This window comes from Stomoxys calcitrans, chromosome 1, assembly GCF_963082655.1.
Source record: "Stomoxys calcitrans chromosome 1, idStoCalc2.1, whole genome shotgun sequence".
In the NCBI taxonomy this organism is placed as follows: domain Eukaryota; kingdom Metazoa; phylum Arthropoda; class Insecta; order Diptera; family Muscidae; genus Stomoxys; species Stomoxys calcitrans.
Genome location: NC_081552.1, coordinates 123,399,094 through 123,414,285, shown reverse-complemented (window position 1 = coordinate 123,414,285; position 15,192 = coordinate 123,399,094). Strand labels below are relative to the sequence as shown.

The 15,192-nt window shown below is 38.6% G+C and overlaps 1 protein-coding gene across 2 annotated transcripts in view; it reads left to right on the top strand.

Annotated features, from left to right (window-relative positions):
- Positions 1 to 15,192, top strand: part of LOC106092992 (uncharacterized) — an 85,731-nt gene that overhangs the window by 46,053 nt on the left and 24,486 nt on the right. Inside the window, exon 2 of one of the 2 annotated variants that reach the window (XM_013259959.2) lies at positions 2,368 to 2,792. The exons of the other annotated variant lie outside the window; for it this stretch is intronic. Within the exon in view, the coding sequence (XP_013115413.1) occupies positions 2,368 to 2,792 (425 nt within the window). The remainder of the gene's footprint in view (positions 1 to 2,367; positions 2,793 to 15,192) is intronic. 2 annotated transcript variants of the gene reach the window in all.

Sequence of the window (15,192 nt, the reverse complement as noted above, 5' to 3'; positions counted from 1 at the left end):
TTATATCCTCATTTAGGGTGGGATGTTTAAAGGCCGTCCCACCTCCAAAGCCACCAGCTAAATGGAATATAAACCAATAATGACAATATGGGACTCAAATGCAAGGTCTTTGAGACCAGAGCACGAACCTGATATATGGGGATCCACCTCACCTCCAAAAACACCCCCATGCCGAAAATATTGTATTTACCGACCATAGCACTATAAGCCTCCAATGATAGGAATTTGGGAGAAGAGCACCAATATAATATCCACCAATATAATATCTGAGAGCCGTACCAGCACCCCCAAACAGGACTTATTTCCTGACGTGACCGTATAGGGCTCAGATTAAATAAAAGAGTGAAAGAAGGCGCAGCGGAGCGGGCCCTGTCCAGCTAGTACTTCTTAAAGTAAATATTGTGCAGCCACACAGGCACTTAGACCACTCTTCGTAAATTTATGATCCATATTGTTATTATCTGGATATATGTGCGTTCGGTGTGATTTGAAGGAGGGGCGAGCGCTAAAAACTTGTCTTTATATAGCCATTTCCATCGCATTTGGACGGAATAAGTTTTTACCCTATTGCCATATACCCTTCATTTGAATATCGTATTGCCATTATTGGGCTACATGTCATCTAAAGTATAAAGCAGACTCTCAGTCACTTGTAAAATATTTGAATGTTACGATCGCACTCTACTCCTTAAACCCTTTCATTTAGACCCAGATTTTTTTAAAATCGGCCACAAGTTCTTTCGAACACGTGTGGAGGCCGTTGAGATCATTGGCCCAAAATTTCCATGTCAAATTACTACTCTATCGCCAAAATTCCTTGAATTTGAGCCCCGTTGTTGCCTTTTGGGGTGAAAGTTTAATCCATATTTCATAGTAAGGTTCGTACTCTACAAGTAAGAACTTCATTGTTATGATAGATGGTTTAATGAAATAGGATGACCCGCAAACATGTCATATTTTTATATCGAATTCGTTTTGCCTTCCATTTGAGACCCCATATTACCAGATCGCGCTATATGCCGCTTTGGGTTGTTCAGGGGCAGGCCGATCCCCCACACAACCCCCTTCTGATATTGAAACATAAAGTGGATTATTTTCATCACATGATCATTTTAAACTATCTGAATATTGCAAGTAAATGTAATTCTATACGAGCATAGAAACAACCTAGACTAGACATAGAAAAACCAACTTAGGCGAGTGGTATGGAAAGCAATTAAGCATTTCGTAAGTAGCACGGAATTCCTGACAAAGACTTTTTTTCGAGGTTACTTTTAAATTTTTAGATCGCACAACAAGCCGATTACTGGCTTTGTGGCTAATTTGCTGCTTCTGCTTCTTCCTCTTTTGTTGGAAATTCATTCCTCATTTTCATGGATTTTCATTTCGGAAAACTCATTTTGATATATATTTTGCATATCTCTGGAAAAATTTCTTACGTTTCATGCCAATTTCATTAAAATCTTTTCATCCGTTTGGCCATAATATGTACCACGTGTACCGCTTTTAAAAAACCCAACTACTACATATGACCTGTAGTTAATAAATTGTTAATAAATTGCTCACATGCCGAGCCTTAAAAAATTCACTGACCTACATGCCAGGGCCACGCACATCACACCCCCACAGCAAATGCAAATTTTGCCCATGAACATTCCTTTAAGGAACAGGGGCAAACATCTTACATATCAATAAGTGCAGTCCGATTCAAGTTTAAGCTCAACGATAAGGGGCCTCCTCTTTATAGCCGAGTCCGAACGGCATGCAGCAGTGCGACATCTTTTTGGAGAGAAGTTTTACATGGCATAGTACCTCACAAAAGTTGCCAGCATTAGGAGGGGAAAACCACCCCTAACATTTTTTTCTGATGGTCTCGCCGGGATTCGAACCCATGCGTTCAGCGTCATAGGTGGACATCCTAACCTTTGCGCTACGGTGGCCTCCACAGCACCCTGACCTAAATAGTACAATAATACTCTTTCTCTCGCACAATTTGTTTCTCCTACTTTCACTACTAATACTCCCACCTATGGCTTTGCATTCACACCCACAACGAATGTCTTAGAAGAAACCAACAAAAATTTGCTGTTTTTATGCTTTTTTTATTGTTATTTATTTTATTGTTTCATATATATATTCGTCGATTTCATGGATTGATGAAAATTTCATTAAAATCGACTCAGCCGCTTGGCCGTCATATGTATCACAAAATCGCCTTCATAATACCTTTGGCCGTTTAATAATATATATTGGCGCTAATGGTGTTAAAGCGATTTGAAAGTATGCTCTATCAATAATGTATTGAATTTTTAACTTAGTCTTTGCCATATAGAAATGTACTAAAAAATCTGCTTGCTTTCTATTTAGAGTTGCAGATGCGCCATAATCGCAGAGCCGACGTTTTCAACTTTATATTTGACGGCGATGCGCTACAATTTACTCGGACAATACTACACGTCTTCCTGTGGGGATATGATTGGATTGCAGAAAACAACTCGGATATTCTTTATTCACTTTACTCTGACAATTATTCCAAGCAAAGGAAAGAAATTGTAATTACTATTTATAAAGCGTTTAGGTATCTAAATTCAACAACACATGCGTACAAGTGGATTGAAAGTCGTCATAAAATACCAAATGGAATAGGCCACTGGGTGGAGATTGAAATTGAACAGCTGCACTTTTATTGGATGAAAAACCAATATGTCGATCAGTTTATTATTGTCCGTGGAAAAGAGCCTTGGATGCGATCAGCATTTTCAACTGGAGTTAGAAACAACAGCGATATTATGGTAATTTCTTATACATATTTTTTTTTTGTTTTCTCACGAATATTTTCATTATCTATATACATAGAAATATTCCTTCGTTATACCCCAGGCAAATAATGATGGTTATTTTTAACACGACCTTATTTATTCAATATTGTTATTTTTAATTCAAGCTCGAGGTCTTTCTGGTTTTCTCTTTTCTTTATTATTTGTGCATCGATATTTCAATGAAATGCATTTTCAAGATATAATCTACAACAAACTAAATTTATTTAAAAACTATTGACATCACTGTTTTTATTTTCTACTAGCTGACCCGGGCCCGCTCCGCTGCGCCTTCTTTTACTTTATATAGAACAAAAGTTTCCTTGGAATATTTATTTTCGACAATTAAAAAGCTTTTAGTGAAAAACCATGCTACGAAAATAGTATATCGCTGGACTAACAATTTAACAATATAAGTGCCCTTATCTGAATCCCATATGATCTTTATTGGTCTACGAATTTAAATTTGGATGTAAGGTGTACTCCATTCTAAACATACTTCATTTCAGCCCGATATTCTCATGATGTCTGATTTAGTGGTGTTTTCGGGAGAGAGGTGGGAGAGGTACTCGGCTCTGAAAAAATATTAGCATCGTGCTCTTCTCCCAAATACCATTTATTTAAACACCATATTGCCATTGGTTTAAGAGCAGTTTACAGGATGAGGCGTCCCCCAAACACATGGCCCCAAAATAGGTAATCAAATTCGTTTTCTAATCTCAAATACCTTTCATTTGAGCCACATATAGGTAGGGTCGAAAAATTTTTTTCCTTTGGGGGTGTTTTGGGAAAGGGGTGATGCCCTAAATTTGGATATCAAACTCGTATTCTACTCCCAAATACCTTTATTTGAGCCCCATATTGCAATGGTCACTAAAAAATTGCTGTTTGTGGGGTATTTTGGGAGAGGGGTAGACACCCAGAAATTTGGTCCCGAAAATGGGTATCAATTCTTGCTCTACCCCCCAATTCCTTTCATTTATGCTCTACATTGACATGGTCGGTAAATATGCCCAATTTAGGAGTGTTTTGGGGATTGGTGTGGTCCCCCAAACACTAAGCCCGGAAAATATATCAGCAACATGCTCTATTCTCATATATCTATGTATCATTTATTTGAACCCCATATTGCCATTGCCCTCAATATTGGATATCAAATTCGTTTTCTAATCTCATTTAAACTCCTTATTGCAAAAGTCAGCAAATATGACTGGTTTGACGTATTGGCCCTAAAAACTATAAATATTTAGTACCACTCACTTTAAGACCCAAATTGTCTTTGTGAGCAAATACGTCCTATTTGGGGGTTGTTATGGTGGTGGGACGTCCGCTAGACAGTTGGCCCCTAATGTTGATATCAGATACGTGGTCTACTCCCACATACCTTTAATGTGAGCCCCATATTTCCATAGTCGGCAAACATGACCGGCTTGGGGGTGTTTTGGGGGTTGAGCGGCCACTCAGTGAGTTGGCCTTGAAAATATATATCGGATTCGTGTTCTATTGTACTATAAAAACCCTCTTATTTGAAACTCACATTGCAATAGTCAGCAAATACTTCCTATTTGGGTGGTGTTGTGGGGGTGGGGTGGCCCCATAGACACTTTTCCCGAATATTGATATCAGATTCGTGCTTTACTCCCAAAGACCTTTCATTTGAGCCCCATATTGCTATGGTCATAAATTTGTCCCCTTTGGGGATGTTTTTGTGGAGAGGCGGCCCCCTAAACACTTGGACCCATATTTAGAAATCAGATTCGAATTCTTCACTAAAATACCCTTTTTTTAAGCCCCATATTCCCATGGTCAGTAAATAAGTCCTGTTTGGGTGGTGTTTTGGGGAAGGGGTGGACCCCCAGAAACGTGGTCCCACATATATCCCACACAAATACTTTTCATTTGAGTTCCATATTGCCATGATCGGTAAATATGTCCGATTTAAGGGTGTTTTGGGAGTTGGGTGGTGTTGTGGGGGTGGGGTGGCCCCATAGACACTTTTCCCGAATATTGATATCAGATTTGTGCTTTACTCCCAAAGACCTTTCATTTGAGCCCCATGTGGCTATGGTCGTAAATGTGTCCCCTTTGGGGGAGGTTTTTGGGGAGAGACGGCCCCCAAACACTTGGTCTCATATTTGGATATCAGATTCGAATTCTACACTCAAATACCTTTTATTTAAGCCCCATATTCCCATGGTCAGTAAATAAGTCCTGTTTGGGTTGTGTTTTGGGGAAGGGGTGGACCCCCAGAAACGTGGTCCCACATTTGGATATCAGATTCGTGTTATACTCGCAAATACCTTTCATTTGAGTCCCATATTGCCATGGTCGGTAAATATGTCGAATTTAGGGGTGTTTTGGAGGTTGGGGTGGTCCCCCTAGCACTTGGTTCGACAATTGGATATCAGATACGTTTTCTTATCCTAAATACCCTTCATTTGAGTCCCATATTGTCGTGATTGGTCTAAATTTATGTTTGGTAGGTTTTAGGGTGGGACGGACCCCCTACCCCATCCGAAAATTGGAGACCAAATTTTTATTTTTAGGGTACTATATGAGAGCACACAAAATTTCGCTTAAATCGCACCGCCCATCTCCGAAATCTGGCATTTCTGAAAATTAGGGTAAGGGGGAGGGTCCGCCTCCCCTTCAGATATCAAAAAATGTAGTACCCCATTTTCACCACGGGCTCATTATGCACCGTCTGTGAAAATTTCAAGAAAATCGGTTCAGCCGTTTCTGAGTCTATAAGGAACACACAAACATACAAACAAACACAAATTGTTTTTATACCCTCCACCATAAGATGGGGGGTATACTAATTTCGTCATTCTGTTTGTAACTACTCGAAATATTCGTCTGAGACCCCATAAAGTATATATATTCTTGATCGTCGTGACATTTTATGTCGATCTAGCCATGTCCGTCCGTCTGTCCGTCCGTCCGTCCGTCCGTCCGTCCGTCCGTCCGTCCGTCCGTCTGTCTGTCGAAAGCACGCTAACTTCCGAAGGAGTTAAGCTAGCCGCTTGAAATTTTGCACAAATACTTCTTATTAGTGTAGGTCGGTTGGTATTGTAAATGGGCCATATCGGTCCATGTTTTGATATAGCTGCCATATAAACCGATCTTGGGTCTTGACTTCTTGAGCCTCTAGAGTGCGCAATTCTTATCCGATTGGAATGAAATTTTGCACGACGTGTTTTGTTATTATGTCCAACAATTGCGCGAAGTATAGTTCAAATCGGTTCATAACCTGATATAGCTGCCACATAAACCGATCTTGGGTCTTGACTTCTTGAGCCTCTATCGTGCGCAATTCTTATCCGATCAGAATGAAATTTTGCACGACGTGTTTTGTTATTATGTCCAACAGCTGTGCCAAGTATGGTTCAAATCGGTTCATAACCTGATATAGCTGCCATATAAACCGATCTTGGGTCTTGACTTTTTGAGCCTCTAGAGTGCGCAATTCTTATCCGATTGGAATGAAATTTTGCACGACGTGTTTTGTTATTATATCCAACAATTGTGCCAAGTATGGTTCAAATCGGCCCATAACCTGATATAGCTGCCATATAAACCGATCTTGGGGTCTTGACTTCTTGAGCCTCTAGAGAGCGCAATTCTTATCCGAATGGAATGGAATTTCGCACGACGTGTTTTGTTATGAACTGCGCGAAGTATAGTTCAAATCGGTTCATAACCTGATATAGCTGCCATATAAACCGATCTTGGGTCTTGACTTCTTGAGCCTCTATCGTGCGCAATTCTTATCCGATCAGAATGAAATTTTGCACGACGTGTTTTGTTATTATGTCCAACAGCTGTGCCAAGTATGGTTCAAATCGGTTCATAACCTGATATAGCTGCCATATAAACCGATCTTGGGTCTTGACTTTTTGAGCCTCTAGAGTGCGCAATTCTTATCCGATTGAAATGAAATTTTGCACGACGTGTTTTGTTATTATATCCAACAACTGTGCCAAGTATGGTTGAAATCGGTTCATAACCTGATATAGCTGCCATATAAACCGATCTTGGGTCTTGACTTCTTGAGCCTCTAGAGGGAACAATTCTTATCCGATTTGAATGAATTTATGCCCGAAGTATTTCGTTATGATATCCAACAACTGTGCCAAGTATGGTTGAAATCGGTCCATAACCTGATATAGCTGTCATACAAACAGATCTGGGGATTTGACTTCTTGAGCTTTTAGAGGGCGCAATTCCTATCCGATTTGGCTGAAATTTTGCATGACGTATTTTTTTTTTACTTTCAACAACTGTGTCAAATAAGGTTCAAATCGGTTCATAACCTGATATAGCTTCCATATAAACCGATCTGGGATCTTGACTTCTTCACCCTTAGAGGTCGCAATTATTATCCGATATGCCTGAAATTTTGTACGATGGATCCTCTCATGACCATCAACAAACGTATTTATTATGGTCTGAATCGGTCTATAGCCCGATACAGACCCCGTATAAATCGTTCTCTCTATTTTACTTCGTGAGCCCCAATGGGCGCAATTCTTATACGAATTGGCTGAAATTTTACACAGGTCTCCAACATATAATTTAATTGTGGTCCGAACCGGACCATATCTTGATATCGTTTTAATAGCAGAGCAACTCTTTTCTTATATCCTTTTCTGCCTAAGAAGAGATGCCGGGAAAAGAACTCGACACATGCGATCCATGGTGGAGGGTATATAAGATTCGGCCCGGCCGAACTTAGCACGCTTTTACTTGTTTATATATAAGATAAGACTCGGGTAAAATGTTCCCATCTCAAAACTGTACCAAAACCAGTCTTATGTACCTGCCATTGCAATATAGGGCTCAAATAAAAGGAATAAGAAGGTTAAAGAAGGTGCTGAGGAGCGGGCCCGGTTCGGCGTGCTTTCTATAATGACAAAACTTCAATGAAGTTTTCTCCAAATACAAAATTTCAATGAAATGTTCTCTTAAGGGCTGATACTATGGTGGTTTTTCACGGTTGAAATACCATATTTTTCGCAAATCCATTTTTGAAACACTACACAAATTTCAATGATAAGATAAGAATTTTATTAAAATGTTACCATTAGTATTAACAGAATGTTGTACTGAATGAAATCAGCGAGTTTTTTATACCCTCTCTCCACCATACCATAGGACGGGGGTGTACAAATTCGTCATTCTGTTTGTAACTAATCGAAATATTCGTCTGATCGATCTGGTTGATCTAGCCATGTCCGTCCGTCCGTATGTCTGTCGAAAGCATGCTAAATTTCGAAGGAGTAAAGCCAGCCGCTTGAAATTTTGCTCTTCTTATTAGTATAGGTCGGTTGGGATTGTAAATGGGCCATATCGGTTCATGTTTTGATATAGCTGCCACATAAACCGATCTTGGAACTTGACTTCTTGAGCCACTAGAGGACGCAATTCCTATCTGATTTGGATGAAAATTTGCATGACGTGTTTTGTTATGATTTCCAGAATCTGTGCTAAGTATGGTTCAAATCAGTTCATAACCTGATATAGCTGCCATATAAACCGATCTGGGGTCTTGGCCTCTGGAGCCTCTATAGGACGCAATTCCGTTCCGATTTGGCTGAAATTTTGCACGACGTGTTTTGTATCTTTTCCAACAACTGTGCTAAATATGGTTCATATAAGTCTATAACCTGATATAGCTGCCATATTAATCGATCTGGGATCTTGACTTCTTGTTTTGCTTAAGAAGAGATGCTGGAAAAAGAACTTGACAAATGTGGGCCATGGTGGAGGGACTATAAGATTCGGCCCGGCCGAACTCTGCAAGCTTTTACTTTTGTTTTTGTTTCATGGAAAAGAACAACAATATTTGAGAATATCAGAAAAGAGATTAAAAAAATGCACAGCAACTCATACAATAAATGTAAATCTTTTTCGGATGGACAGTACTTCTGAGCCTCCCACCCCTTCTATTCCTCGAACAATCAGCCTGCGTATTACCTGGCTCAAACGAAAACAGTATCGGTAATGCCTTATAATACGCCGTTAAAGCATACTTTTACATGATCGAAGTACAAAGATGCCCACTGTTTATATCATCCTTTTTATACCCACCGCCGAAGGTTGGGGGTATATTCATTTTGTCATTCCGTTTGCAACACATCGAAATATTCATTTCCGACCCTTTAAAGTATATATATTCTTGATCAGCGTAAAAATCTAAGACGATCTAGACATGTCCGTCAGTCTGTCTGTTGAAATCACGCTACTGTCTTTAAAAATTGAGATATTGAGCTGAAACTTTGCACAGATTCTTTTTTTTTGTCCATAAGCAGGTTAAGTTCGAAGATATGCTATATCGGACTATATCTTGATATAGCCCCCATATAGACCGATCGGCCGATTTAGGGTCTTAGGCCCATAAAGCCACATATATTATCCGATTTTGCTGAAATTTGGGAATGTGAGTTGTCTTAGGCCCATCGACATCTTTCTTTAATTTGGTCTTGATCGGTTCAGATTTGGATATAGCTGCCATATAGACCGATCATCCGATTTAGGGTCTTAGGCCCATAAAAGGCGCATTTATTCCCCGATGTCGCCGAAATTTGGGACAGTGAGTTAAGTTAAGCTCCTTGACATATTTCTTAATTATGGCACAGATCGGTCCAGATTTGAATATAGCTGCCATATGGACCGATCTCTCGATCTAAGGTTTTGGGCCACAAAAGGCGCATTTATTGTCCTATGTTGCCGAAATTTGTGACAGTGAGCTTAGTTAAGCCCCTCGACATACTTCTGCAATTCGGCTGAGATCGATCAAGATTTGCATATAGCTGCCATATAAACCGATCTCTCGATCTAAGGTTTTGGGGCCATAAAAGGCCCATTTATTGTCCGATTTCGCCGAAATTTGGCCCAAATCAGTGCAGAGTTGGATATAGCTGCCATATAGACCGATATCTGGATTTTAAGTCTCGGCCCCATAAAAGGCGCATTTATAATCCGATTTCACTGAAATTTGACACAGTGACTAAGTTAGGCTTTTCGACATCTATATTGTTTATGGTTCAGATCGGTTTATTTTTAGACATAGCTACTGAAAAGATCAAAATTTTGTTGACACAATTGAACAATGACTTGTACTTATTAGCATTTGGTCCAAATCGGAACATAATTCGTTATAATAGCAGTTATATGACATAAGGTATGAAACTTTTATTGGATTTTGATGAACGGTGGTTTACATATATACCCGAGGTGGTGGGTATCCAAAGTTCGGCTCGGCCGAACTTAGCGCCTTTTTACATGTTTTTAATTGCAATATATCCCCTCCAGTACCCCCTTCATTGACTTAAAAGATCTAGTCTAACATAGGAAATGATTTTAAAATTCAATGGACATTTAATATATTTTTATTTGCTATTAACAAAAGGTATATATAGGGTGATTTTTTTGAGGTTAGGATTTTCATGCATTAGTATTTGACAGATCACGTGGGATTTCAGACATGGTGTCAAAGAGAAAGATGCTCAGTATGCTTTGACATTTCATCATGAATAGACTTACTAACGAGCAACGCTTGCAAATCATTGAATTTTATTACCAAAATCAGTGTTCGGTTCGAAATGTGTTCAAATTTTGACAAATTTTGTTCAGCGATGAGGCTCATTTCTGGTTGAATGGCTACGTAAATAAGCAAAATTGCCGCATTTGGAGTGAAGAGCAACCAGAAGCCGTTCAAGAACTGCCCATGCATCCCGAAAAATGCACTGTTTGGTGTGGTTTGTACGCTGGTGGAATCATTGGACCGCATTTTTTCAAAGATGCTGTTGGACGCAACGTTACGGTGAATGAACACATTTCGAACCGAACACTGATTTTGGTAATAAAATTCAATGATTTGCAAGCGTTGCTCGTTAGTAAGTCTATTCATGATGAAATGTCAAAGCATACTGAGCATCTTTCTCTTTGACACCATGTCTGAAATCCCACGTGATCTGTCAAATACTAATGCATGAAAATCCTAACCTCAAAAAAATCACCCTTTATATTGTATAAAGAAATCTACATAACATTAATTAGGTAAAAAAAATATGTATGTAGGAACATAAAAAATATAGGAAAAAAGTAGGAAAATAAAAATTGAGTTTATATTTAATTTGTTTTTCGCTTTAAAAAAACTTACTTTTTAATATACATGCAAGTAAATTAAACACAAATGTCATTAGCCGCCTACTCTTTAAAATTTCTCTTTTTTCTGTTTAGTAGGCTTACTCACCCACAATGCATTTTAAATTGAGTAAATTATCTTTAGTGAGTTCTTACGTGGCTTTAACATTTGTGAATATCACTTTAAATTTAATTTGTTTCCTTTCTTTTAATACCCACCACCATAGGATGGGGTTAGACTTATCAAGTCATTCCGTTTGTAACACCTCGAAATATTCGTCTAAGACCCCATAAAGTATATATAATCATGAGCCTCTCGACGTCGAAGTCGATGTAGCCATGTCCGTCCGTCTGTCGACATCACGATAGAGGTCGAACGCATAAGGCCAGCCGTTGTAGGTCGTTGGGGATTGCAAATGGGCAATATCGGGTCAGATTTAGATATAGCTCCGTATAAACCGATCTCCCGCTTTGACTTCTTGAGCCCCTGGAGGCCGCAATATTTATCCGATTTGGCTGAAATTTCGCATGTAGTATTCTGTTATCATCTGTTATCACTTCCAACAACTGTGCTAAATGCGGTCCAAATCGGTCAAGAACCTGATATAGCTCCCATATAAACCGATCTCCTGATTTTACTTCTTGAGCCCCTGGAAGACGCAATTTTTGTCCGATTTGGATAAATTTTGCATGTAGTTTTCTGTTGTGACTTCCAACAACAACGCCAAGTACGGTCCAAATCGGTTTTTAGCCGGATATAGCTCCCATATAAACCGATCTCCCGATTTGACTTCTTGAGCATTTACAAGCTGCAATTCTTTTCCGATTTGGCTGAAAATTTGCATGGGATGCTCTGTTACGACTTCCAACAACCGTCCTAAATACGGTTCAAATCGGTCTATAATGTGATATATAGGGTTGCCCAAAAAGTAATTGCGGATTTTTCATATAGTCGGCGTTGACAAATTTTTTCACAGCTTGTGACTCTGTAATTGCATTCTTTCTTCTGTCAGTTATCAGCTGTTACTTTTAGCTTGCTTTAGAAAAAAAGTGTAAAAAAAGTATATTTGATTAAAGTTCATTCTAAGTTTTATTAAAAATGCATTTACTTTATTTTATAAAATCCGCAATTACTTTTTGGGCAACCCAATAGTTCCCATATAAACCGATCTCCCGATTTGACTTCTTGAGCCCTTACAAGCCGCAATTTTTGGCCGATTTGGCTGAAATCTTGGATGTGGTGTTCTGTTACGACTTCCAAAGACTGTGCCAAATACACTTCATATCGGTCTATAACCTGATATAGCTCCCATATAAACCTGTCTCCGGATCATCCCTATTCGGTTCCTATAAGCTTTAAATTTTGCTGGTTTGACAGAAGTTTGGTATGTAGAATGCCCTTCAACTAGATTTATTTTGTATAAATTTTTATCGGAATCCATGGTGGTGGGTTCCCAAGATTCCGCCCGGCCGAACTTTGAACGCTTTTACTTGTTGGTGCTTCTTTTAGTATCTAAATGTAAAAATTTTCAAAAACTCTTTAAGTCGTCCAATTAAAGTATTTAACCAAAGTTCCAAAATTCAGAATACCAGTTGCGGTACTAAACCTACTATTTCTCCCACTTCCGGTACGATTTTACAAAACCTTATTTTTTCAGTCAGCAATCAGTCAGTCACTCAATTCTTTTACATATAGGAGGTGTAGGAGTTTCAAAAATATAGTTAGTCACTCAATTTGTAAGATTATGATGTTTTGTAATAATTGCGTCTAAAATTTCAGAAATTGTTCCCTTATGTAAAGAAAGTACCAAATAGTACTTAGAGTAACAATACACCGGAAAAATCATTAAGTCGCCTAATATATATTGTCAAGGTATAAATGAATCCCAATTTTGACCGCATTAGCCAATTCGTAAAGAAAGTACCAATTTGTACATTTTAGTACCTAAATGTACGATTTAAAAAAAAAAAATCTGGTAGCCCAAAATTTACAGCAAGGGTGTAGCTGTATCCCAATTTTGAGAGCTTAAGATCACACTGCAAAGAAAGTACCATTTTGTATGTTTTAGTACCTAAATGCACAAACTAAAAACAAATCTTTTAACCGCCAAATATATACTGTCAGGGTGTGCGCGTATTCTTTATTCTTTAGCTCACTGTGAAAAGAAAGTAAAATTTTATCGTTTGAATACCTAAATTTACGAATAAAAAATATCTTCTAGTTGCCCAATACACTCTTTCAAGGTATCAATTATACCACAATTAGTACGTTTTCTTCCACGTGTCGTATTTATGCCAAGACTGCAATGTTTTTCAAATTGCTTAATTTTAGCAGCCCCCGTTCGCTGTATGCGAAGGTAAGTTATTCGTACTATTTTGCATTTTTTGGTACCCTGGAGGCCACCGTAGCGCAGAGGTTAGCATGTCCGCCTATGATGCTGAACGCTTGGGTTCGAATCCTGGCGAGACCATCAGAAAAAAAATTTCCGCGGTGGTTTTCCCCTCCTAATGCTGGTAATATTTGTGAGGTACTATGCCATGTAAAACTTCTCTCCAAAGACTCGTTCGGACTCATATATAAAACGGAGGTCCCTTATCATTGAGCTTAAACTTGAATCGGACTGCATTCATTGATATGTGAGAAGTTTGCCCCTGTTCCTAAGTGGAATGTTCATGGGCAAAATTTTGCAATTTTCCATTTACATTTTGGTAATTTCTGTTCAGATGAAGCTAGAAGTCTGAAATTTGGCATCCAGGTACAACTATGAAGTATATGATGGGTGGCTATTCACCATTCGTTTATTTATGGATTTATTGTCTACACAACAAGATAATAATCTTATAATTAGAGTGTAGATTTATTGTAATTTAATACATCCAACTAAAGTAGGTTCTCAATAAATAAACTAGGTTACAATAAATAAAAAGTGGAACAAAACAATGTTTACAAATAACAAGTAAAAGCGTGCTAAGTTCGCCCGGGCCGAATCTTATATACCCTCCACCATGGTATACACAAATTAATTATATGTATGAGACCCGTGTAAAATGTCAGCCAATTCGAATAAGAATTGCGCCCTTTGGGGGTCTGAATCGGCTATAGACCGATTCAGACCATAATAAACACGTATGTTAATGGTCATGATAGAATCCGTCGTACAAAATTTCAAGCAAATCGGATAATAATTGCGACCTCTAGAGGCTCAAGAAGTCAAGACCCAAGATCGGTTTATATGGCAGCTATATCAAAACATGGACCAATATGGCCCATTTACAATACCAACCGACCTACACTAATAAAAAGTATTTGTGCAAAATTTCAAGCGGCTAGCTTAACTCCTTCGGAAGTTAACGTGCTTTCCACAGACAGACGGACGGATATGGCTAGATCGACATAAAATGTCGCGACGATCAAGAATATATATACTTTATGGGATCTCAGACGAATATTTCGAGTAGTTACAAACAGAATGACGAAATTAATATACCCCCATCCTATGGTGGAGGGTATAAAAAGTGTTTAAAAAAAGCAGCCGTATGCAATTGGGAGTTTAACCATAAGCACAAATAAATTTATAATTTAAAACAAGTAAAAGCGTGTTAAGTTCGGCCGGGCCGAATCTTATATACCCTCCACCATGGATCGCATTTGTCGAGTTCTTTTCCCGGCATCTCTTCTTAGGCAAAAAAAAAGGATATAAGAAAAGATTTGCTCTGCTATTAGAGCGAGTACTGTAGACCTGCGTAAAATGTCAGCCAATTCGAATAAGAATTGCGCCCTTTGTGAGCTCAAAAAGTAAAATAGAGAGATCGATTTATATGGGAGCTGCATTGGGCTATGGACCGATTCAGACCATAATAAACACGTATGTTGATGGTCATGAAAGAATCCGTCGTACAAAATTTCAGGCAAATCGGATAATAATTGCGACCTCTAGAGGCTCAAGAAGTCAAGATCCCAGATCGGTTTATCAGGTTATGAACCGACTTGTACTTGTATATCAGGTTATGAACCGACTTGTACTTTATTTGACATAGTTGTTGAAAGTAACAATAAAAAACGTCTTGCGAAATTTCAGCCAAATCGGATAGGAATTGCCCCCTCTAGAAGCTCAAGAAGTCAAGTCCCCAGATCTGTTTATATGACAGCTATATCAGGTTATGAACCGATTTGAACCATATTTGGCACAGTTGTTGGATATCATAACAAAATACTACGTGCCAA